Source organism: Vigna angularis, chromosome 6 (assembly GCF_016808095.1).
Source record: "Vigna angularis cultivar LongXiaoDou No.4 chromosome 6, ASM1680809v1, whole genome shotgun sequence".
NCBI lineage: Eukaryota > Viridiplantae > Streptophyta > Magnoliopsida > Fabales > Fabaceae > Vigna > Vigna angularis.
Window position 1 is genome coordinate 33,429,839 of NC_068975.1, and position 24,317 is coordinate 33,454,155.

The 24,317-nt window shown below is 32.8% G+C and overlaps 3 protein-coding genes and 1 long non-coding RNA gene across 4 annotated transcripts; 2 read left to right on the forward strand and 2 right to left on the reverse strand.

Moving 5' to 3' along the window:
- Positions 1 to 269: 269 nt before the first annotated feature.
- On the forward strand, positions 270 to 4,520 carry LOC108343148 (mannosyl-oligosaccharide 1,2-alpha-mannosidase MNS3). The gene is made up of 6 exons (XM_017581242.2): positions 270 to 564; positions 790 to 1,754; positions 1,922 to 2,183; positions 3,217 to 3,414; positions 3,586 to 3,734; positions 3,888 to 4,520. The coding sequence occupies exons 1-6, from the start codon at positions 487 to 489 to the stop codon at positions 4,135 to 4,137; spliced, it is 1,902 nt and encodes a 633-aa protein (XP_017436731.1). The 5' UTR covers positions 270 to 486; the 3' UTR covers positions 4,138 to 4,520.
- Positions 4,521 to 4,566: 46 nt separating this feature from the next.
- Positions 4,567 to 8,660, reverse strand: LOC108343147 (potassium channel KAT3). The gene is made up of 11 exons (XM_017581241.2): positions 8,126 to 8,660; positions 7,815 to 8,030; positions 7,576 to 7,731; positions 7,404 to 7,461; positions 6,989 to 7,306; positions 6,377 to 6,616; positions 6,176 to 6,274; positions 6,046 to 6,078; positions 5,772 to 5,957; positions 4,933 to 5,647; positions 4,567 to 4,700 (listed from the first exon to the last, which is right to left on the reverse strand). The coding sequence occupies exons 1-11, from the start codon at positions 8,305 to 8,307 to the stop codon at positions 4,567 to 4,569; spliced, it is 2,337 nt and encodes a 778-aa protein (XP_017436730.1). The 5' UTR covers positions 8,308 to 8,660.
- A 43-nt stretch (positions 8,661 to 8,703) lies between these two features.
- Positions 8,704 to 12,663, forward strand: LOC128197365 (uncharacterized). The gene is made up of 2 exons (XR_008249856.1): positions 8,704 to 9,161; positions 11,038 to 12,663. It is a non-coding gene; the product is annotated as an uncharacterized LOC128197365 (long non-coding RNA).
- Positions 12,664 to 14,927: 2,264 nt separating this feature from the next.
- On the reverse strand, positions 14,928 to 18,467 carry LOC108342258 (BAG family molecular chaperone regulator 2). Its single transcript, XM_017580005.2, has 4 exons — positions 18,092 to 18,467; positions 17,099 to 17,355; positions 15,753 to 15,899; positions 14,928 to 15,270 (listed from the first exon to the last, which is right to left on the reverse strand). Exons 1-4 carry the CDS (start codon positions 18,294 to 18,296, stop codon positions 15,130 to 15,132), a joined length of 750 nt encoding a protein of 249 aa, XP_017435494.2. The 5' UTR covers positions 18,297 to 18,467; the 3' UTR covers positions 14,928 to 15,129.
- Positions 18,468 to 24,317: the final 5,850 nt, after the last annotated feature.

Below are 24,317 nucleotides of genomic sequence, written 5' to 3' on the forward strand. Positions count from 1 at the left end.
ACCAATCACACCTTAAAATTTGTACACTTGGTGCATATAAACCCATTAGATGGGAATTCAACGTGGTTTGTGGGTAAGATAATTAAGAATAGTAAAAACTCTCTTCAAATATATATACATATATTTTTTAAAATTTATATTTATAAAAAAATAGTCAATTAAGTATATTTTATGTTTTTAAAATTTTGAATACATTTTTTCCCATCTAATAAGTTGGTTCATAAAACCTCTAAGAAGATTTGTAAAAATAATAGGATATAATTAAAACGTGTTGAATGCGTCAAACACCATTGATCTGAAAGTTCTTCTCACAACGTCCCTATTCTGGCAGCGGAGAAACCTCTCTCTCTCTCTCTCTCTCTCTCTCTGGTCGCATGAGACGATGCAAGTTAGGCATAGAATCCCGCTGTTTTTACGCAATCGAATTCTTAGCTAGATCTTCGTGTGTCTTTTGCTCAATTGGAATTGTTGATCGGATCCAACACCATGTCCAAGTCTCTGCCCTACTCCATCAAAGATGTTGACTACGATAACGCCAAGTTTCGCCACCGTTCTTTCTCCAAGGTACGTTTCTCTCTTCAATTCAGATCCAATCATCGTCGTTTTCCCCAATACCTATCTTCCTTAGCTGCATCCATTCCTATAATCCTGATCACGCTAATTCGATTCTCTATAATCTTCACATTAGTTTCTCTTTGTACTCCTTGCCATTGTGAGTTTGTAACGGGCATTTGTGTTAGTTTAAGAAGGAATAAATGTTTAGTTATTTGCTATGTGTTGATTTTCCAGGTTGTTACTCAGAACTTGCTCACCGGTAACCTAAAGCGTGATTGTGTCAGCTGTAGTACAGGAAAGTTTCTGTTCTTGATATTGATCTTTGGCGTGGCTTATCTTGTGTTGGCACACTCGAGTTCAGGTGGTGTAGTTTCTAATGATCAAACAATTGTGAATAGAGTCAGTTACGCCAATAGTAGCTTTGTTGATGGTGCTGGCAAAATAAAGAGATTCTGGAGACGGCCTCCGAGGCTTCCTCCTCGATTATCGCCGGATGAAAAGGTAAGTAGTAATGGCGCTGGCCAGGTATTGGGAAATCCGGATGTTGTTAGGTCAATGTGGATTGCTAGGCAACAGAAGGTTAAGGAAGCTTTTCTTCATGCGTGGTCTGGGTACAAAAAATTTGCCATGGGTAGGGATGAGCTTATGCCACTCAGCCGGCAAGGAGTTGATGGATTAGGAGGGTTAGGTGCGACGGTTGTAGATGCTCTCGATACTGCTATGATTATGGATCTTGATGAGGTTGTTGCTGAAGCTGGATCCTGGGTTGCGGAACACCTTTCTGAGAGAATTAGGAGCAAGGGTCAAGTGAATTTATTTGAAACCACGATTCGAGTTTTGGGTGGACTTTTGAGCGCGTACCATTTAAGTGGTGGGGAAAATGGAATGAACATTACTCAAGCAGGACCTAAACCAGAAGTTTATCTAGCAACTGCTAAGGATTTGGCTGACCGTTTGCTATCTGCTTTTACGACCAGTCCCACTGCTATTCCCTTTAGTGATGTTATTCTTCATGACAAGTCAGCACAACCAGCTCCTGGTGGATTGAGTAGCACGTCAGAAGTTTCCACTGTGCAGCTTGAGTTTAATTATCTCAGTTCTGTATCTGGTGATCAGAAATATGGTTTGGAAGCAATGAAAGTCATGGAGCACATGAAGACTCTTCCAAAATTTGAAGGACTGGTTCCTATCTATATTAGGTATGAAACTGAATATAACTTAATCATTGTATTTGGAATTCATATTCAATTGGAGTAATTCTGGATAAGTCTTTTGATTGGTTTTGTTCATATACTTATTATATTTTCTTTTTATTTTCTCATCTTGTTTCTACTGACATTTAGTTATCTCTAATAACTAAATGCAGCCCTCACTCTGGCGAATTCAATGGAGAAAATATTAGACTGGGATCTCGTGGTGACAGTTACTATGAGTACTTAATTAAAGTATGGCTTCAGAGTGGAGATAGTAGCAATAGTAATACATCATATCTATATGAAATGTACAAGGAAGCAATGAATGGTGTTAGACATCGTCTTGTTAAGAAATCAATTCCAAATGGACTAGTTTTTGTTGGAGAATTACCTTACGGGTTAAACGGTGCTTTCAGCTCAAAAATGGATCACTTGGTATGTGGTACTTTCTAATTTTTAAACTTGGCATTGCAGGCTATTTATTTAGCCATATAGTATAGTTGCTTGAAAATATCATTCAGTAGAAATCGTGCAATAGGTTTGATCTAGTTACTGTGCCATATGTAATATGCTGCACTCGCTATACAGTATCCTTAATTATGAACTGCTGGATTGGTTTGTCATTAGAAATTGTCTAATTGTATTTGATGTACGTAAATTATGAAATTCAATTTTTTATCGCCTTTGAAATTATGATATTCCCAGTTTCCCACCCTACTACGATTATGTATGATTTTATAGAAAATTGAACAGCAGATGTTCCTGCAGGGCTTCTCTGTTATCATTTTCCACTGTAATGCTGAGTCATATTCTGCTACGTCTGTGTGTGGTTTAAATTCGTTCCATAAACATTTTAAAATGCCTATATAATTTGTTTCACATACTGGGAACTAAGTTTTCCTCTTATGTTTAATTATACTGTATACATAATTGGAATCGGTTATGATTTTTTACAAGTTAAGCATATGCTTAGGGTGCATTTTTTAGATGAGAACGTCATAATTGTACTCAACGACAACATTCAAATGAAAACTGAGCCTATATTTCATGGTTGAGGTTACAAAAGAATGATGGAAAAATGGCTACCATAATTTTCTGAAGCCTGAACCGTATGAGTACCGTGACTGGTCCGGAAATTTACATTTACAGTAGCAGTATTGATTCGGAGTAGTAAGATGGGTTCCAATGACAGCTTTAATGCTCTTAGAAAGATTTTGTCCCAAACATTTATAGAGAAGCTTGAGTTTAATAGATTTCTTTGAGCTGTGGATTTGACAGAGAGTATCAAGTAGCTCTTCCGTTTAGTAGAAAAATACTCTGCTGTTATTTGCTTATTTTTTCTGCCCTCATTTTTCTCATGAAAATTCTGTTAAGCGGATTGATCATAATTAAGATTTAAGAGTTCCCTTGTTAATACTGACTTGTACATACTAACATTGACGTAAAATTGCAATGTCTGCCCTCTCAGGTGTGTTTCCTACCTGGTACTCTTGCACTTGGTGCCACTAAAGGTCTTACAAAGAAACAGGCAATGAAAAACAATATGCTTAACTTTGAAGACCTAGAAAATCTGAAGCTAGCAGAAGATCTGACTAAAACATGCTTTGAAATGTATGCAGTAACTTCAACTGGTCTTGCTCCTGAAATTGCTTACTTTCATACCGAGGTTAGTAGACTTTATATAGAATTTTTTATTTCATCAGTTGAAAGAAGATCACAAGAAAAGGCAACATTTATGTTCTATGGTGCTGCTTATGGAAATAATTTGTTTTTCTACTGAATTTTTTCATGGCAAGAATAGAAACATGACATCTTGCCTCTTGCTTTTTGTGTCCAGGATTTTTCTGAAGAAGGTCACGACGGAGGAAATAAGAGCTCAGAATTTGTTAATGATATCATAATAAGACCTGCTGACCGTCATAATCTTCTGAGACCTGAGACTGTGGAGTCGTTGTTTGTTTTGTACCGCATCACAGAAGATCCAAAGTATGCTTTCCTCCTATGTTGTATATGATTAGTTTATAGTTATATATTTCTTTTAACCATATCTAAGAAACAGTGAAAGTTAGCTTAATTTTTTTTTCTAGTTTTACTTATTCATTATTTTTTGAAATAACTAGATATAATCTTGTCTTACAGATATCGTGAATGGGGTTGGCAAATCTTTGAAGCTTTTGAAAAACACACAAAGGTTGATACAGGTGGATATTGTTCCCTGGACGATGTAACCAGTGTTCCTCCTCACAGAAGAGACAAAATGGAGACTTTCTTTCTAGGAGAAACACTCAAGTATTTATACTTACTTTTTTCGGACAGTTCTCTTATTCCTCTGGATAAATTTGTTTTCAACACAGAAGCACATCCTATACCAATCAATTTGAAGAAATGAGTTTTATTCATCAAAGGCATTCAACAGTCAATTAATAGAAATACGACCCTGTTCTCACAAAGTGAGATGCTTCTTTGAATTCAGTCTAGCATCTCTTACACTGACCAAAAGCAGTTCTGGTTGTAAAGGAAATGATTAGCTGGGTTCTCAGTGATATTAAAAACTGTGAAATACTGTTTGGATCAGGCAATTCATCAGAAAACACATTTAGAGACCGTCAAATTGACTTCCACTCATTTTCTTGGATTTATAGCCGGCCCTATCTGATCGAGATTGTAAAATTTTGTTTTAAGTAGTGAACATTGAACAGCGAGCAGCTTTTGTAATTTAATTGTATGATTTTCCATATCTTTCTGAATGCTTAGCATTTTATGATTCGATTACACGGTTGTCATTATGTTCCAAAAGATGTTATCTATCCTCATAGCATCACGAACACAAATTTTCGTTATCGCAGCACAGAAGAAAGAGACGATCTCCATCTTGGATTACATTTATGTCATCTATCTTTGCATTCTTTGTATTTACTACTTTTGTAGGGTTGAAGCCGCCAAATTTTTCACCTGCAATTTTTCAAGTTTATAGTTAGGAGGACAAAGTGGGAGCAGTAAAAAGAGTTACACTGTTTTTGTTTCTTGAATATAACATGTATTTTTTTCACCATCTTCCCCTCGGCCCCTTTCCCCCATTAAAATAGCTGATCCAGTGTGTGTGGGTGAAACTATATTTGCTCTTCTATAGGTTCTTAAATCATAATTCATAATCAACGTTTTTATTTTGAGTCAAAAAGCTTACCGGCAATTTTGAGCAGCTCTTCTAATGAATCGGGCAGGATTATTAATTTTCCGTGGCTTCCCTGTGAGCTACTCCTGCATCCATGTAGCAACTGGATTGTTACTCTCTTCTTGGGAAGCCTTGCCGAATCGATATCACTTGGACAGTTAGAATTTCTTGAATTGGAGTTTGTGCTTATTTTTTCTTTTGGATACTTGATAGATCTAATACCTCCATGTCTTCTGTTTCTCGTTGAGCTATCCCTGTCAAGGAGGATTTCTGGCTCCTCTATCTCTATTCTAAATTCATCCAACTTCTCCTTTTCATGACTCCTTTTTGGGTCACAAATGCTCTTGTTTTTCGGCTGTTTCGCTAGAGCATTTTGTGTCCACCCTATGGAATTTGCGTTAGGATTTGATTCTCTTTCCAGCAGAATTTCAACAACATCTAGATTCTCTTTGCGTGCAGGGGCACGAGCTTCTCCTGTATCATGCTCGGGGATCACGCTATGTTTAGTGACTAAATCATCATCATTAGTCACATTACGAAAACTGATCTCAGACTTTCTAATATCTATGCACTCTCCTTCACGCATTAATGAATGCTCATGTGAATTATTTGTACACTCGTGAGAAGAGCTTCGTATCGTATGATCTCCTTGAAGCAGTTCATTTGTAAACCGCCCAGAATCTGTGCAAAGAAATTCAAAGCCAAAATCTTCACGCCCCTTCAACCTCTGTCAATGCACAAAAAAGTGGTTCAGGATTCTATTATTGTTGGCGGAATATGCTATAAATGAAGTTTCTATTAAATATTTTCCATGATTTGAATTTAGAGGTCTTCCATATCCTCATTATTACCATTAAAAGGTTATCCATTATAATTTGTGCGTCTCCTGGATTTGCTTGTAAAACATTCATTAAGGATGTTTTGTTGAGTCTTAAAATCTGAGAAAGTTCTGTTGTACGAACTGTGAAAGGCTGGGGTATCTGATACAAAACTCCAATCTCTCCAAACGCATCAACTGCAACTGCCTTCCCATGAACCTGAATTGTTTAATGTAGAGAGAAAGTTATATTCAGTTATTTCATATTTTGAAGCTGAATAAAATGTCATGATCTTGAACAACTTTACATGATCATGCCCATCGATGTAGCGAACCAGATCCTGCAACAGGTAACAGTTTAAAAGAAAAAATTGTCAGTAAACATTCTCCAATATTAATTAATGCTTATTGAATTATTCACGATTTAAGCTAACTCACCACTGCCCCTGAAACCAGCACATAAAGTTCCGTGGAGGACTCGTTTTGTAGTATGACATCTTCCTTGGGTGGGAAATATTCAGCTTCGATATCTGAAATCTATTATAACAGGGTCACTTTAGTCAATTACGGATATTTTAGCATTAAGACAAAATGTCACGATGATAAAAACAAACAAGGCATGTGGGGTATTGGTATCACCAGTTCGAAAAGGAAATCATGTGAGACTCCTTGGAAAAGGTAGACCTTTTGCACGACAGGAAAAAACAGATGGTGTGCAATGCTTGAACGAATTGCCTTTGGAAGATCATTTAATGTTTCTTGCTGCTTCAGTTCTTCGGTTTTAAACCTCAAACATATATGTGACAACATCTGATCTTGTATGCGATGGGGCAAATGATTTCTTGATGCAAATTCAGAAACTGCTTTGACTGTGTCTCTCTGCGGCACCAAAACCAATCCTCTCTTCATTAGACAGAAGAAATAAAATTCCTCTTATCTGAACGAGTTATTTTATTGGAAAGGAGATAGTTAGTTATTGCTGAAAATGAAACTGCAGCGCAGCCAACATTCCATGAAACTAACAGTAGAGTAATGCTAGATTTAGATTTGCTGTTTTAATTGTAACACCAAAGTGTGGGGCCCACAGAATATCTAAAATTAGCTTTTTGAACATTGTCCTGGATAGTGACTTTGAAGGGCATTATTAAATGAGAAGCAGATTTTAGTTTAATCTAGCGCATAATAATAATTGGCACTGATAAATTCAGCATTACCAGAAGAGAAAAAACAGGAGTTTGAGAGAGTACATACAAAATTTCTGGTACGGCTGGTCCAGTGGACTACAAGGTTAGTCATGTTTCCAATGATATAGGATGTTAAACCCAAGTTGAACAGCATGTAAGCGATATCAAACAACATCTCTCTTGTGTTCTCAGCATGTAAATCCCCATAACCAGTGGTAGTAAGAGTGACAATGGACCAGTACATTGCTGTGACATATCTGTCCCAAAGACTTTCTTCTTTGAAATTTGGGTACACAGCACCAATCCAGGTTCTTTTGGAATCTGGGTACCTATCTGCAATGAGATAGTTAAAGCATCCCGCACAGTGCACAGCAAACAAGGTCACCTGAAATTTTGTGAAAGTGGCAACTCAGTTATTGAAAGTACCTTGAAATTATTACAGCAAGAAGAACAAAGAAAACATATGAATTCTAGTAGCTTACAGCGATGAGCTTTGTGCACCTAGTCCAGAAATAATTGAAGCGAATGTCCTTTTCAAGCCTGAAAGCAAAGCAAAGGCGGCATTAAGAAATGTCATATACTTGCAATTAGAAGCCTATGATGAGAACCATCCATAACCATAAAGTTGAATATGATGTGATGGTATTGGTATACCTTGCAAACAGAGAACTGACTCGTCTCAAACGCCATAACCGAAACATGTTAAAAACTTTGAAGCCAAGCTCACTGCCACTATCCGTGAAGAGGAAGCTAAAGGACTGAAACGGTATTGTTGAGCAGACATCAAAAGCAAACCAGGAAGATAGGTATCTGCAAGTTTGATTGAGCCATTTAGAGTAAGCAGAGTTGCTGTAGCATTATTAAGCTTTGAGGAAAAAGTTATGTACATTCACCTGATTGAAATCCTCTTCGAATCATCAACAAGAAGATAAGAATGGTGGTCAAGGTATGCTACAAAGAATGTCAACACTATGTCAATTGCAAAGAAACCATTGACAATGTTGTCTATGATGAATAGAGCATCTTCCTTGTAAGGCAGAAAGGCAAACTCAAATGGGCAAATCCAAGTTGAGTATATGACTAGAACAACCAGTACCAACTCCCAAGCCCTGTAATAAAAGAACATGAGAAGATGCAGACACAAATAATATTCACAAGAGTTATGTATCCTCTTGTGACTATATGTGAAGGGTCATTACATCACCTATAGCGAGGATTGAAAGGGGAGATTACGTATCTTCTAAGTCTAATTTCCTGGTTAATTCTGGCTCCAAGAGATGGCAGGAGATCATCATTGGCCAAAAAGCTTCCATGGGGAATATTACCCATTTGGTATTCATCTAGCCAGAACCTCTGGAAGAAGTTTTTTGCACAGGAAAGCGACATGTGTGTTTAAGTTTGAATCCTCAAGGCTATATAGAGGTAGTTAAGTGTTCAAGGGATTGAATTGAATCCTAAGGAATTGGCCATATTTATAGTCTGGTTGTTGACTACTTTTTCTCTTACTGACTTTTTCCTTATGTAGCCTGTGATAAAGGAACAATCATGAAGCTTATGAAACTAATGCAAATTAAAAGATAGATAAGGGAGTGGTGAAAACGTGTAGGGAAAATCTTTCGTTTTGCCTCAACAAATTAAGATTGGCAAAATGAAGGAGAGTGGATGAAAAGTGATAGCCCGGCAAGTGGCAGACAAGAGAGTAGAGAGTTTCTGAAATGCAGTTGCAGGCAACTTTGTATGCCGACTAGGGGATACAAAGAAGGTGCAATGGTGTTTCTTGCTGCATATATTGTGGTGGTATTGGTGGCCGTGGGGTTGGTTTTGGTTGATGTGGTGGTAGCTCCATCGCTACATAAAAGGGTAGAAATTATATAATAAAAATATAGCCTTGCTTTTGAAGAATAGATTCAGGATGAAACATATTGGTTAGTGTTTAGTTCACATATCAAAGGACAAACCATACCAGACAGACAATAGAATGAGTGGGGATTCTATGTAAATATGACACGTGGGCCAATAAGCCTTTTTCTAGGGGGTTGTAACACACTAATACTTGTCCAAAACCCACTAACAGAAAATCTCAATTATCAATCAATGTAGCTGATTATCAAGATATCTTCATGTGCTAATTCACCTCCTTTCTTTTTCGTTGTAGTTTTGGATTGGCCGACAATGAATGCTTCAGATTACTACCGACCTTCACCTTTGATTAAGGGGCCTTGTGGCCCATATATGATTAGGTGATGATAATCTACTGCATGTGGATTATATATTGTGAAGTAATGTGTTGATAAATGTTTTGGAATTATCTGGTAAAATCATGTATTGGCAGCATTTTTCTTTGTATTCTCTCCATTCATTCATTCTTGTCTTTAAGCCACAAGGTAGGATGTCTACATTGCAAGGTAACAAAAGTAACTATAGTTTGTGTGACGTTTTGAAATAGTTGATGGAAAGGAATGAAGCACAATGTACTTGTGGTTTTTGAAGGAAGAATAAAGTTTTGAGAGCTCTCATTAGTTAATTTAGCATGTGGAAGAGGGTCATTATCTAAGTACTGGTCCCGTATGAATATATCACAAGAATCTTTCCCCAGAGATAATGGGGGATAGAAAAAAGCCAATTGCTTCTTTACAAAGGTTGTGCCAAAGAGAGGAGAAAATCTGCTAAAAACCCAAAAATATGAGAACTAAATATGAATAGGACTTCTGGTATAGTATATATGAGTCTTGGAAGAAAGCATGTGCACGATACATAGATCATATTTTGGATTTTATGCACATGGAACAAGAAAGAGTGCGTTGTATACAGCGCAATTTGACATTTAACAGAAAATTGTTGGTAACAAGTGAACTGAAAAGAAGATCTTTGTCAGTGAATTGAAAGTGAATAGCATAATTGAACTTGGTAGGACATCTAAGACAAAGTCTTGAGAGATTAAGGGAAACTTGATACTCATATTTACACTCAAACATTTATCCAACCGTAGTATGCAAGCAATGGCTGATAAGCATCTTAATAATGATTAATGCAATTATGCAAACATGGAAGTGGGGTTGAGGCAGACTGTTTGTTTCTTGTGGTGGCGCCGCGAGAGAAGCCCCACGTCTCGTGGGAGGCATGTTCTCGAGGTACACAGATACATGTAGAAGGATGTCAATGTGGCAGTGTGACCACGTGGACTATATAAGGGTGTTTTTCAGGGTTCCTTTGATTACCAATACGAATCATCCCAAATCTTGTTGGTTAAGGATTACTGTGTAGAACTCTTGAGTGTGGTTTAGTTCTCCATGGTTAAATCACGAATCATTATTCTCATGGATGTTGACAATGCATTGCCAATTCTCACTATCCATGTAACCTTTAATGTTTCTCACCAACTCTATAGCATATTGAATTGAATTGGTGTCACAAAATGTGGTTTAGCTTCTCCTTTAACAGTCCCACTGGAGCAAAAAATGATGATGTTGTATTAGGCAATGAAGTTAAGCAATTTTTCATTGGCCAAATGTGCATAGAGCATAGAAAACTTTTCTCTCCCATGAAAAAGATAGATTTTTTTATAAAGGCACAGAAGTTAGTTTGTTTTAAAATTGTATTTACAAGTATAGGGTCGAAATCACATCCTGAAGGAGCATTTGGGTTTGGTATCAATTGGGGCTCACTTTTGCGTGTTTGCCATGGACAAAGATATCAAATGAATATGTGTTATTATTTAAAAGATATATACACATATAAGGAAAGAGCTGGGAACAACACTTCTAATAAGAGTGCTACAATGTTGAATACTAGCTAATTAATTAATGTCAACTAAAATGTAAGATAGATTCTAGAAAGAAAAAAAGAAGAGAATATTTGTATGATGAAACTACGAAGAGAACTTGAGGGATGGTTTTGGGTGTGGAGTTTTGTTGGGTTTCTGCATTGTACATCTCCATGGTTTTTCTGGGTTTAGTTGTTGGTATTTAAATTTTTAAATGGTCTGTGCGTTACATTGAAATAGTTTAAAATCTAGGTTTTAATTGTTCTTTGGTTTGATAATGTCGTAGTGCCGTTTTCATTCTATTTTTTCTGAGCTTTTATTCTTTTTTAATGTTCTTCTTGGTTTTGTGGCAGATTGTTCCATTTTGTTGGTTCTGGATTTTTTTTCTTCTTCTTCCTAAAGGGCTTATTATCTGATAAGGCAAGATTTTGTGATTTTGGTTTCTTCGATATTGTTCTTTTTCTTCTAGTTGTATTTTTTCGTTCTGATGTGTTGTTCCATTTTTTTCAGGTATATAATGAGTTTTTTTTTGTTTTATTCACATTTATATATTATGCCCCTTCATCGTGAATGGTAAATTTTTTTATTTCACTTCAGGTCTGGGTTTACTTTTATTCAATTTGTGAAAAAAGGACACTGTTAATGCTTAAGGGTCTGGCGATAGTGAGGTGAATGAATGTTTTCCGTAAACATGTGTATTTTCTTTGTAGCTTAGAAGTTTTTTTTTTTTGCGTTAAGTGCTTAACTCATGTCCTTTGTTTTCGTATTTTTGGTTTTACGGTGAAGTTCTTTTGTTATTTTTTTGTGATTTTTAGGGTTTCAAGTTGCTAACTTTTTGTGTTTTTGGTTGTTAACTTTTTGTGTTTTTGGTTTGGTTTTCTGAAGTTCAGTTGGAGAATGTGGAGTTGTAGTTGAATATTTTGAAGAAGAGGTTAGAGAATGTTGGGATGAAAAATGGGGGCAGTACAATCACTTGCTTTCGATTCCGTCTAACTTATTATATACTATCTATTATTGAAACTGCTATGTAGGAAATGAATTCTTTAAGCAGCAGAAGTATCCCGAAGCTGTGAAGCACAGAGAGTTTATAGAAAGAAATCCGAAAGATCCTAGGATACTAGATCTATTTGAATATAATGGTTAATACTTATATTTAATGGAAAATGCTGGTCTTTATCTGTCTAATGTCTTCAATGCTTTCAGGCTCTATAGAAACAGAGCAGCATGATATACTAAGTTGGAAGCAGTGTATTGGAAGTCACACCTCTATTAGATAAGGCCAAAATATAATATATAAACGAGGTATAAACCTCATTTTACAAGCCGGTTTTGTGAGGTGAAATTAATCTACTTTCTAATATGTTCTGAAAACCATGGTTAGAGAATCTATCTTAACGAGTTCTATGTAGACATTCTATTTTTCTATTCCATCCGTTATCGGATCATCCTCAAGAGGTTGGACAACCTGATGGAATTAAAGTAGCATTTGCAGAATTTTTTTCTTTTTGGATTTTGTTTCTTTGTTTATTTCATTTTGTGTTACTTGCTGTTTTGATCTTTCTGTGTTGATTCTATTCCTGGGTGATATGTTGTGTGGTGTTTTTATCATTTATTTACTTATATTGTAGCAATTATATTCTAAATATAGCTTTTGCTTATTTCAATCTTTATAAACCTATATTTTAGGTATTGGAAATTGGGTGGCTAATCTGTATTTTTTTGTTTCAATTCATTTTGTTGATTATATTCCTGGTATTGGTTTTTTTTGTTTGTTTTGGTGTCCTTCATTGGCATTCCGGTGTGCTGGTGTTCAATTTGTTGCAAGGCGTTATTTGGAAAGAGAATGGCAGAGTCTGTAAAACACATTTGTGTAATAGCTAGGTCCATGAGGATTAGTCTATTGTGCATCTTAGTCGGAACTGGGACTGTTTCTTCTGTCACTCGTTTTTATCTCTATGTAAGTCTGACAAGTTGTTATATATTACCTATGGTGAATTAAAGACGAACATGGAGATTAATATTTAAGCCACGTTAAGATAAATGATCAGAACTTGTAGGGGATTAAAAGATTAAGAAGTGCACCGCTTTGAGTTTTATTCCAATTTTGTATGAATGCTGATCACACTATACACAGCAGAAATATTTGAATTCATTATGGTTCTGGATACTTATAAATTTGTATAAAATAAAATTTTTTATCTTATGAATTTTTAAATAAAAAACTAACAGAAGATCCGGGTCACAGACTAGTTGAATGGAGAAAATATTAGACTAGGAGACAGTTAGTATGAGTACTTAATTAAAGTATGGGTTCAGAGTGGAGATATTAGCTTAGTAATACATAATGTAAACATTTAAAACACTTTGAAGAAAATAATATTCTCACAATTTTATAAAAAAAAAAAATGTATTCATTTAAAAGTGCTTTACAAAGAGATAAGGTGGCTATTATCATCAAAGTTTTTCAAGACAAATTAAAATAAAAGGAAAATGAAACTAAATGAGAAGAAATTTGAAACAGAAGATTTTGAAAAATTGGAAGCTAGGCTTCAAAATTGAGAGGCATGTTTTATATTTGCTTCATTGCTTATGTTATGTCCTCTTCTTAGATTTTGACTAAAATATTCAACTGAAATCAGCTCAGACAAAGATTACAATTTTAATATATTTATTTGTCGGGTGTCTTTTGAGTTTAACAGGAATATTTTTTTATGCAGTGATTGATTTTAATGGTATTTATCTCAATTAACTCAGTTCATAACCTTTGTAAAGATGAAAAAGTAATTTTGAAAGTTAATTCTTGATCGAGAAATTTTTTAAAAATAAAATTGTGAAAAAATGTTTCAAACTCAAACAAATGATAATAATATCTATATGGTTTGGCTCCTTTTAGAAGAAGGGTCAAAAGCAAATAAGGTGGATGACCTGATTTGTTTTCACAAGATAACGTGTTAATTGAAAATTTAATAAGCTGTGATGTTTTGATTCCTTATAAGATTTGAATATTATACTTTTTTTGACAAACTTCCAACAAACAAGAGAAAATAATCAAACCCCAAAATTTTCCTATCAAAGTCTATACTAAAATTGATCCAAAATAAATAAAATGGTGTCAGAGAAAAACAATGAACAAAAATAAATAAGTTTAAGGGATAATAAAAGTATAACCAAGTTTAATTTATCATTTTTGGATATAACTTAAAATTATAAATTATTATAAATTTTTTAGAATTTAATATTTCTTTAAATTTTTTTATTTATATAATATAATTTGTCGTACAGAATTTTAAATTTTATATAAAAATAAATTATTCTCTAAAATTTTCAATTTGTTTTCCGTTCAAATGAGAAAAAAAAATGTATCACAACTTGAAAATACGAATAAAAACTAGTAGATTCAAAAACCTTGTTTTTCTCAAGGATAAAAATAATAATTTTTATATTAAATGCAATCAAATTTTTTTTCAACATTCCAAGAATGAGAAGTTAATACATCTTTATTTGAAATCATTTTCCTTTTTGAAAAAAAAAAGTCAGTTATTTTTAGGGGAAGTGAATTAAAATTGCGTCTGATTTCATTTTATTCTTAAGTTTTTGGAAAATTAAAAAAACAAATGCATGAACATTAAAAAATCATATTATTTTTTTAAAAAAAAATTACAATAAAACTGTCCTGTACCACCCTCTGATATTCTCTTTCTGTCTTGCGCGTCCAGAATGTTTTTGTTAAGAATCAGAGCTTTTGCCCCATTTTTTCAAAATTTCTTCACTCCTCTGATTTTTTTTCCCTAACTTTCCAACACCTTAATTATTGTCACATTTATTTTTGTTTCGCTCTCCATTTCTAGAACCATTTTTTAAATTTTAGTCACTTCTGTATATAAGGGGCTTAATCATTGTTTTAACATGGCTTACAAGCTATATTGCAGTAGAAGTAACAAGTATAAGTTTCACCAGAAAAAAAATTATAAAATATTTTATAAAATGGACAACCTATTTCTTCTATCTAAACTATAACAGCACAAAGGAGTGTAGTTTATGACAACACACTAAGTTCTAGTTTAACACATAAATCAAACATGAAAAACTAACGCACCAGCACCCTTAGTCAAAATAGAGAACCCCCATGCATATAATAGTGTCCAAAATATAAACAATTAATATATTTAAACTGTTAATCAAAGTGGTTAGTGATAAATTGCATGGAATGGCAAATACAAACATGAAATAAACTATTAAAAAATTGACCATCAAATAATAATTATGGTTATATTAACATTTCCGATTTCTATTTGAATTGCCATTTTGAACAAAAACTTAGGTAGCTATTACAGTGTGACAGCAAGACTTATTGACAGAGTTCCGAAACAAGAAGTTTGTACGTATAGACAAAGAGGAAGAAAATGGAATAAAGAAGGGGAAAAGAAGAAAAAAATGGAGCAAACTCAATCGAATATTTCCCAAGTGGTGGAGGATGGAATATGATCAAAGGTCTCCCACTTGGTTGTGACAACAACAGGCTTTATTCTGGCATTAGATACCTTAAGTTCATCCAGGGTTTCTACACATTTTTGCACTCTCTTTCCCTGAAAAAGCAAATAGTAGATTATTCTCTGTGACTTACCAATTCAACTTTTGCATAGTCCAAACACTGTAGATTTCCCGTCTAACAATATTTTCCCTGGTAAAGGTACTCTAAATAAACAAACCAACTTTTCCTTAATTTTTTGCTTTACTTACCTAAAGTATTATAGGAAGTGTTAATGCTCTTTAATCATATGTTTAATTTCACGTTGGTTATAATATACAATGTATTAAATAAAATGCATATTATCAAGATAAGATTGTAAATATGATCAGAAAACAACATAATAGCAACCATGATGCTGCATGTAAGTTTTGTCTTTATAATTTTATGACAAGATTAAAGAAATGATTATGTTATTTAAAAGATGTTTTTCACCCACATGACCATACCATGATATTTAGACGAATTACCATTCAAATGAAACCAAACAAACACCAAAACAAGTATAGGTGAGAGAAATTGGAACTATATTGAAAATACCTGCAAATGTTTCTGTGCAGAAGCATCGCCTTCTGCAGTAATGCTTTCTAATTTGATTGCTTGTCTCATAAGCATCTCGATTAGTGTTGTAATTTGAACTTCCGGTACTTTGACTCCGTTGGAAATAGACTTTTCAATGGCAGATACCTGCATTGGAAAGAAAATGTATGTTGTATGTTATGTTCGGACAAAAAATCGGGTAGCACTTATATGTACATGGTGCTTACTACTTATATCAAGCAATATATGTTTCAGATACGGATTCAAACTTAGGGAGTGAAAGGAATAGTATTGTTGAAGCTGATGGTTGCTTGAGTTTACTATTACGTTGAAGGTTATATCATATAAACATTGATGAAGTTAATTGAGATAAAGAGTGTATGTCTAAAATGTTCATGATTATAACCTTAACAGCTCATTCTCTAAATAACACATACGCATATCCAAAAAAATCAACCAGTCATGTTTGGCTCGACCCTTATCTAATTATCATTGAAATACATTTATAAAAAAGAACGAAGTTTCAGCGCCGAATAACATAACGACGCAATATGATGTCATATTCACTCAAATTGTTATATAGACTTGGTCCATGTAGCACAGAGCTAAGAGGTTAGGTTACTATTATTATTACTTATGGGGTTTGTATGTTTGTGCATTTCCCACAGTATACTGAAATACAGACCCAGGTCATTCCAGTTACAGCTGTTGTGACAAAGACAATTTCATCTTTTTTTCTGAGCAAAAACAATGTATCACTCACTACTTATGACAATAACCCACCGGCTACCAAGGAAAACTGTCATGCAATACACTCATTGACCCACCGTCAATTCTACCTTAATCATTGACAGAGAACAAAAATAAAAGAAAAGAAGGAGAAAAATCGGATGATAAATGAATAGCAATATAGATTATTTGTTGAAAAAGAAAAAACTATAAGAAAATGAAGATTTTATTTTAAAAAATAAAATAAACAGATGATCATGTGTTTTTACTTTTAAACAAAATCCTTCTATTCTATACTATACTTAGTAACATAAATTAAGTTTTGTGTGTCTTCTTAAACTTTTCAAAAAAATTCTCATTTTTCTATGACAAGATTTTTTAACTAACCTCGATTTCCAAATTTTTCATTCATTTGCTACTATATTTTTCTATTTGTTTTTTCATCTCTCCCTTTTTCCTTCTCATCCACAGTGGACGGAAAAGAATAACCACCGACATGCATACACGGTAAAAGAATACAACCATTTACTTTAATATTTTTACAGTAAATATACATTGAACTGTTGTGAATTTATTCAAAACATTGAATTGGTAGGATGTGAAAATGATGCAGATACCTGGTCTGCAAGCTGATCAAGGTGGAGTGCAACAGTGTTGATTGCGCGATGTGCGTTTTGGATCTTAGCGTTGATACGCATCTGGATGAAGCGTCGTTCGATGCTGGAAGGGTCTTGGATCAACACCACTTTTGATCTGTCTTTCACTCCGCACGCGTCCAAATACTCTCCGTTTTGTCGCTCTTTGCCTCTGTACACCACTCTCTGTTCATCCACCTGTAACCCCGTTTCCCCACTCAGCACCTTCTTCACTTCCCCTGTCATTTCATTTCATGTCACATCATTTTCACACTATACCCTCCTCCCAATTCCACTACCAACTTTTCCTTTAACAATTCAATTATCATCAAATCAGACCCATCTCCACATGTTTCCTCCCACACATCCAATATTATCATCCTCTTTAGTTTTGGTTTGCATTTTCTGAACTAATAATTTATTAAAATTATGCTCAAATATTGTTTTTAAGATGAAAGGAATAAATAATGGTTGTATTAATTATATTATAAAGGCAAAACACTCATCTGTTCTTAAAATCTTTTACACAAATCCACGCAATTAAAAACATGAATGACAATGTATACTTATTCTAATTAAATCTTTAAATTTAATTATTTAATGTTACTTTGATTCTTCTGCGTTAAGTAATATTATTTTTACCTTATTCTTACAAGACAATCAAACTACTTGAAAATTATATTAACATCGTTTTTTGCTTATTCCCAACATAAAAATTTGATAATACACAAAGACTAAACTCTTCATTCTATATCTTAATTATAATTTTCAAAGAAAATTGAGCAAAAAAACTAGCAGACAGTGCCATGATACGTGGGCACGTAGCATCAGCACCGATGGATTCACAATTCTGCATTGAAACAGCCACCTAACTCAATTTCAACAACATTACTCTTCGCAGTAGCATTTTTCTCATTGACTAGGCAGAGCAGAATAAAATTAACAATGGAAGTTTAGATCCAGAACTTGTCTTACCGAAAGTGGCCAGCGAACTGACGGAGATCTCGTAACGGAGAGCACCGTAGGCGATTCGAAGGCGCAAATTGCGTGCTGGAGCATCCGTTTGCACAGTCCTTTTCTGCACCAACATTCCTCCAGGTCTCATTTCCCACTCCGTCTCTTCTTCTCCCACTGTCGACGACGACGAATTCTCTCTGGCGCTCGGTTTCTTCCTTATCATTTTGAACTCAGTTTTCCCGGGAAAATGAAATACAGTGGTGGTGAGTTTTTTTTCTAGGGAAAATATCTAACGCGTGACGAGCTGTATTTGAAAAAACTGTGTAATCTTTGCCGACACACAAAATAGGTTGCAACGTTTGCTGCTGCGGAGATTTTATATGGTATCAGTCGAGGAGTGGGTAAACACAAAATATTGCGTCATTTCTCACTAATGCTATTTAACTGAGAGCGTTATTATTACTTTATTGTAAAAAAAATTTAAAAAAAAATTAATACTTATATACTACCAAGAAATCAATGTTAGCATTGTTATAATATACTATTTTTTAAATATTTAGATTTAATTAACCTTTGGTCTCCGCAGTTTTAAAAGGAAAATTAATTACACGTTTATCTTCCTATCTTTATAAATTAAGTCAGTTTATCATACATTTAATTATCATAATGTTGCTAACAGAACAAGACGCTTATATCTGACATGAACAATCGACGATGATGTACACGTTAATATCACTTGGATGACACGGTTCTCTACTTCTGAAAAATCTAAAAGTAAAATACATAATTAACTTGTAATTAAAAAATTATGAAGATAAGGTAGATTTAAAAAGAGTATTATGAATAATATTTTCTTGTGATCGTATATTAGATTTTAGAAAATATAAAACTTGAGTCATAAAAATTGGAAGAGACGAGACTAGAGTGTGGAGGGAAATTATGGTGGTGATGCGGGGTATGAGGAAGAATGTTGGACCAATGAGAGGCATGCCACGTGTAGGAGTGAGTTAGCTAGTGTGCAGTGACAGCTAAGCTTGCCGACAGTTGAAGGAACACGCGGAATGAACATGTTGCTTTTGCTTAGTGTTGAAAAGGGACACGTGGATGGGTGGCATTGGATGAGGATTTTTAAGTTCCTATGATTGCAGTTTGAGCCATCTCCCGGTTTCATTGTTGTGGTTGGTTTGTGATTAATAATTTCGTTATATGTGGTTGGTTTGTGTTTGATTAGTCTCTCGTTTTCATAAGTAGGCAGCGAAAATACCCAAAAATGACATTACTTAGGGTATAAATTATGGTGGTTTTTTAAGATAGATGGATAAGGTTTAACAACTTGCTGTTAAGTTATATTAAGAGTGAGAATTGAATTGCAAAAGTTGATTATGATTAGGGAACTTGAACATCCCTTTGACTAAATGACGCTTACTTGCCAAATGGATCATAGTTGTCACTGATTAGGATGGCTAGCTGCTGATGTCAAATAATCATAATAAACCCTAATAACTCATCCATTCAATCATCACTATATTATTGACTTCAAAATTCCATAACTAAATTATTCATTTATTTTTTTCATAAACCTAATTCACAAATAACTTCTGGAAAGGTTGAAGAAGTTCATGCATAAGTTGTATTGATGCCAGACTTGGTCTCTTTGTAAACTTTCACAAGCCTACTTTCAACATTTGCGTCCAATTTTTTTTATACAAGTTTTACATCAAAGGTCAAAAAGCTTTGATAACGAGTTTGATTTAGTTTGGAGCTTTGGATATACATGTTTCAAATGTGAAAAATAGTAAAAGTCATTTAAAATAGTTTCAACTTGAGTATGAATGTAGACAAAATAATATAATCTTTGATATTGACAGAGAAACTGTATACTGTCCTTCATCTTTAGTTTACAGGAGGGTCGTAGGGCCAAATTAAGGAACAGAAACAAATTATACAGCTAAATTCAAACGTTTGATGTTTTAAAAACAATCAATTATGCCACCAAAATTGACAGCGCAGCACCAGACCCTATAATCCTTGACGCTACAATGAAACAGATTTAGTTTTCAACCACCTTAATAAGTGTTAGTTAACTTGATCCTTATTTAAATATTCATAACCATACAAAATTTCCTAGTGTCAGAAAATCAAAACAACACTCTTCTCTCAAGGACAGAAGTCGAATTAAATTTGCTTTTCCCATAATAGTAGCGGCGAAATTAATCATTAATGCTATTTTTAAGAACCTAATTGACTAGTGATTATAGTAGTATATTTAATAACTAAACTTCCTTTCTAATGATATAAAAGACAATTTTTTTATTCGTTAATGATCATAATGGTAGGTGATGAAAACCTCAAGAACTAAATTAGCACTCCGTTTATTTTTAAATTCAGATCTCAACTGGTTTAGATAAGAGCTTTCATACGAAGGCCGGCTCGTGGGTAGTTTCGGAAGGCTTCGGGCTAAAATTCAAACAATCCCATCCAAACTGCACACTGTATTTCGTACAGTTTCTTTTTGCACCTCCATAAATTTCTTCTTGCACCTTCGTTTAAATAAAGTTATCATTTTGTCATTTTTTGAATGGTGCAAGAAATAAAAAATAACTTCTAAATCACAGAATCTAAAACGTTTATATAATTTAGAAATCATTTGAATTTCAGACTACACAATTTGAAAATTACTTTGGCTTTTGTGTTATATAATCCAAAACGATTTTTAGAATTACTTTTGACATTTTTAAGAAAAATAATTATGTTTAGATTGTACAGTCTAGTCTGAAAGTATCTTTTTTATTTTCAGATTACACTATCTAAATCTGAAAAGGATAAAATGATAATTTTTTTATATAAAAATGCTGAAGGAATGTTATGGAAGTTCAGGAAAAAACGGCCAGCATTTGGTAATCCATAGCTGACAGCTCTCACCTGGTTTTGCGGGTTTTCTTTAACGTAACGGGTTATGAAAATGGAGGGTGTTTTGGTCTTTTTATTATTAAATGAGTTTTCTCACATTAAACTTTTAGTTTTTGCTTAACTTTATAACAAGACTTAAATAACAGTTTTTGAATGTGATTCTAATTTTTTTAGTTAAATCTTAATTTTTTTTTATTCAATTAAGGTTTTTTTATTGTTGTTTAAATAAATAATGACACAAGTGAATAGTGTCAGATGTAGTTTTTTGCTATATATATATTTTTTTAAAATATTTATTATCTAAAAAAATATTATTTTTTTTAATTTTTTTTTCAATTCAGATTTTATATTTTTATTATTTTTGTTCAATTCATTCTTAAATTTTTTTAAACAGAATAATTTAGTTTTTTTTCAAATACTAGATTTAATTTTTATATAAATATTATATTGATATTTTTTTAAAATTGACATTTTTAGTAGCTATTATTTATGAAATTATTTTTAAATCAATTATAGTAATTATATTTTAACGTTAAAATTAATTAAAGAATTAAATATATATTTAGTCTCTTAATTATTAAACGTTTTTTTTATTTAATTATTTTCTTAAAAAAATTTATTTAATTATTTTTTAAAATTTGGTTCATTTTCATCATTTTCATAATGAAACTTAAATTTTTAATCCTTCGTTACCAACAATGTTAATTTTCTCATCTGACTAACGGTTTGTCACGTGTAAAGACCAATTTTAATTTTGTTTTTTACTATAATTAAAATTAAAAGAAAAATTATTAAATTATAGGGTCAAAAATGAAATCCTTTTCTATTTAGTTCATGAATTCATCATTTGGAGGCACTCTTGTTTTCTTCATCTTCAACCAGTCATGGCCAACACGAGGTCCATCTCCAACTATTACACTCACTTTCTTCTAACTATGATTCCATCTCCTTTTCACCTCATTTTTACTGTCGTCTATCTTCAACTCAAATTGTAATATTTATTATATACTTTCCTCTATCTTTCCTTCCTCCCTTCCCTAAACCTATTCCCCCAAAAATTGGGGTGGAGGGCATTCCATATTTCTTCCCCCTTCTCCAGTTATAATTATTAATTAACAAAACGTTGTACCGAGAACACGAACAATCTCTGCAGTATTTTCACCATCGTCAGAAACAGGAAGAACGTGAGCAACGCGGTTAGTAAAATTCTCGAGCTCTTCGATGACGCTGTTGAAGGCGGTGCCTCCGGAGAAGACTACCAAAATCCTAGAGTAAGGGAATCACTTATGCGAGGGAGATCGACAACCGTTATTGTTCCGAAGAGTAACGAAAAGGGTGATTAAAGGAAAGGAAGTTGGGGTTTCAAAGGAGTAAAGGAGAAGAAGAATCCAAGGTTGGGGAATTAATTCTAGGGTTTGAAAATTATTCGAATGGAATGCAAAACGTGTGAAGTTGCGAAACTTGGTGGAAAGGGTAAAGCAGAAGAGCAAAGTGTCCATATTTGGGGGGTTATTTTATCTTGATGAGTTAATTGATTGGATAATAGTTTCGCCTTTGTTCTAATTGTGAACAGATTGATGGTTTGTTGAATGAGTTTTTATAAAATGAAAACAGTTAGTACTTCAATAACAATATTGAGGTTAGGAAAAAGATGAGAATGATATGATACATGTTTTTGTATTGGATTTATACATTTAAAAGTGGAAATTTTGTGCACTGTGAGGTGTTATAGAAGGTTATAACTGGTGTATCTTTAACTAGTATTGATAGTTTGGTCCGAAATGTTTTGGTATGATTGTTTTCTGATGCATAGTAATGGAAAATGTTGGAATAGTCTGGGTTTTGGATGGTAACTTGAAATTGGTCTGGGACATTAATTGGTCATGGCTGGTTGAAGATGGAGAAGAAAAGAGTGTGTCCGGAAGATGAACTCATCAACGAAGAGAAAAGTGATTTCAGTTTTCATCCTATAATTTAATAATTTTTCTTTTGATTTTAATTATAGTTAGAAACAAAACTAGAATTGGTCTTACACGTGACAAATTGTTAGTCACATCTTGTCACATCAGAAAGAATTAACGTCCTTAGTAATGGAGAGGACAAAAATTATAGTTTTATTAAAAATTATAGTTTTATTAAAGAGAATGATGAAAATGAAACAAACTTTGAAAAAGATGGATTAAACCAAAAAACGTTTGAGGGACCAAATACATATTTAACCATTTTTTAAAATAGAACAATTTAGTTTTTTTTTAAAATACTAGATTTAATTTTTATATAAATATTATATTGATATTTTTTTAAAATTGACATTTTTAGTAGCTATTATTTATGAAATTATTTTTAAATCAATTCTAGTAATTATATTTTAACGTTAGAATTAATTTAAAAATATTAAAAATAAAGTTTGAAGCGATAGATGTATTAAAAATAATTTCAAAAATATTAAAAGAAATACATTTATTTTTACTTTTTAAAAGGTCAAAAACTTACATGTATTATTTTTATCCATTATGTTTGATCACTTATACGAAAATTTAAATAAATAAATAAATATATATATATATATATATATATATATATATATATATATATATATATATATATATATATGTGTGTGTGTGTGTTCAATTAAACACGTTAAAAAGTTTGCAACCACAATCAAAGACACAATTAATGTCATTCACATAATCACTTAAAAGATGTCAATAAATAATAAAATAAATTATGAAAACCAAAATGAGAAAAAAAATTATTGAGAATAAAAAACAAAATGTAAATTTATTAACCACCAAAAACAAAAAATAAAACCCAAAATTAAAATTCAGTTAAGAACTTTAGCAGGAGAAATATTATACAATATTCACAATCGATGACCAATCTTTTTTTAATTCTTACTAATTAAAAATGTAGAAAGAATAATTTCACATTACCTAAAGTACATCACAAATCACATTAGTTAACAAAAGAAATATTTATAGTTTTAATCCCATGTAAACAAAATACAAATTGTGCAATATGTACCCAAAAAACAACTCTAACTTTATTACTAAAATATAATTATTAAAATTGGTTTAAAAGTAATTCCAAAAATACTAGCTAATAAAAATGTCAATTTTAATAAAAATATTAATATAAAAAATAAATTTAGTTTCAATTTAGAAAATAATAAAATTGTCCTATTTTTAAAAAAAATGAGACTAAATTAAACAAAAATAATAGATATAAAAACTGAATTGAAAAAAAGATAAAAAAAATCACCGACACATAACATATATTTATTGTTCACATGCAGTTAACTATCTAAACTACATTAAAAAAATTAATTAAATAA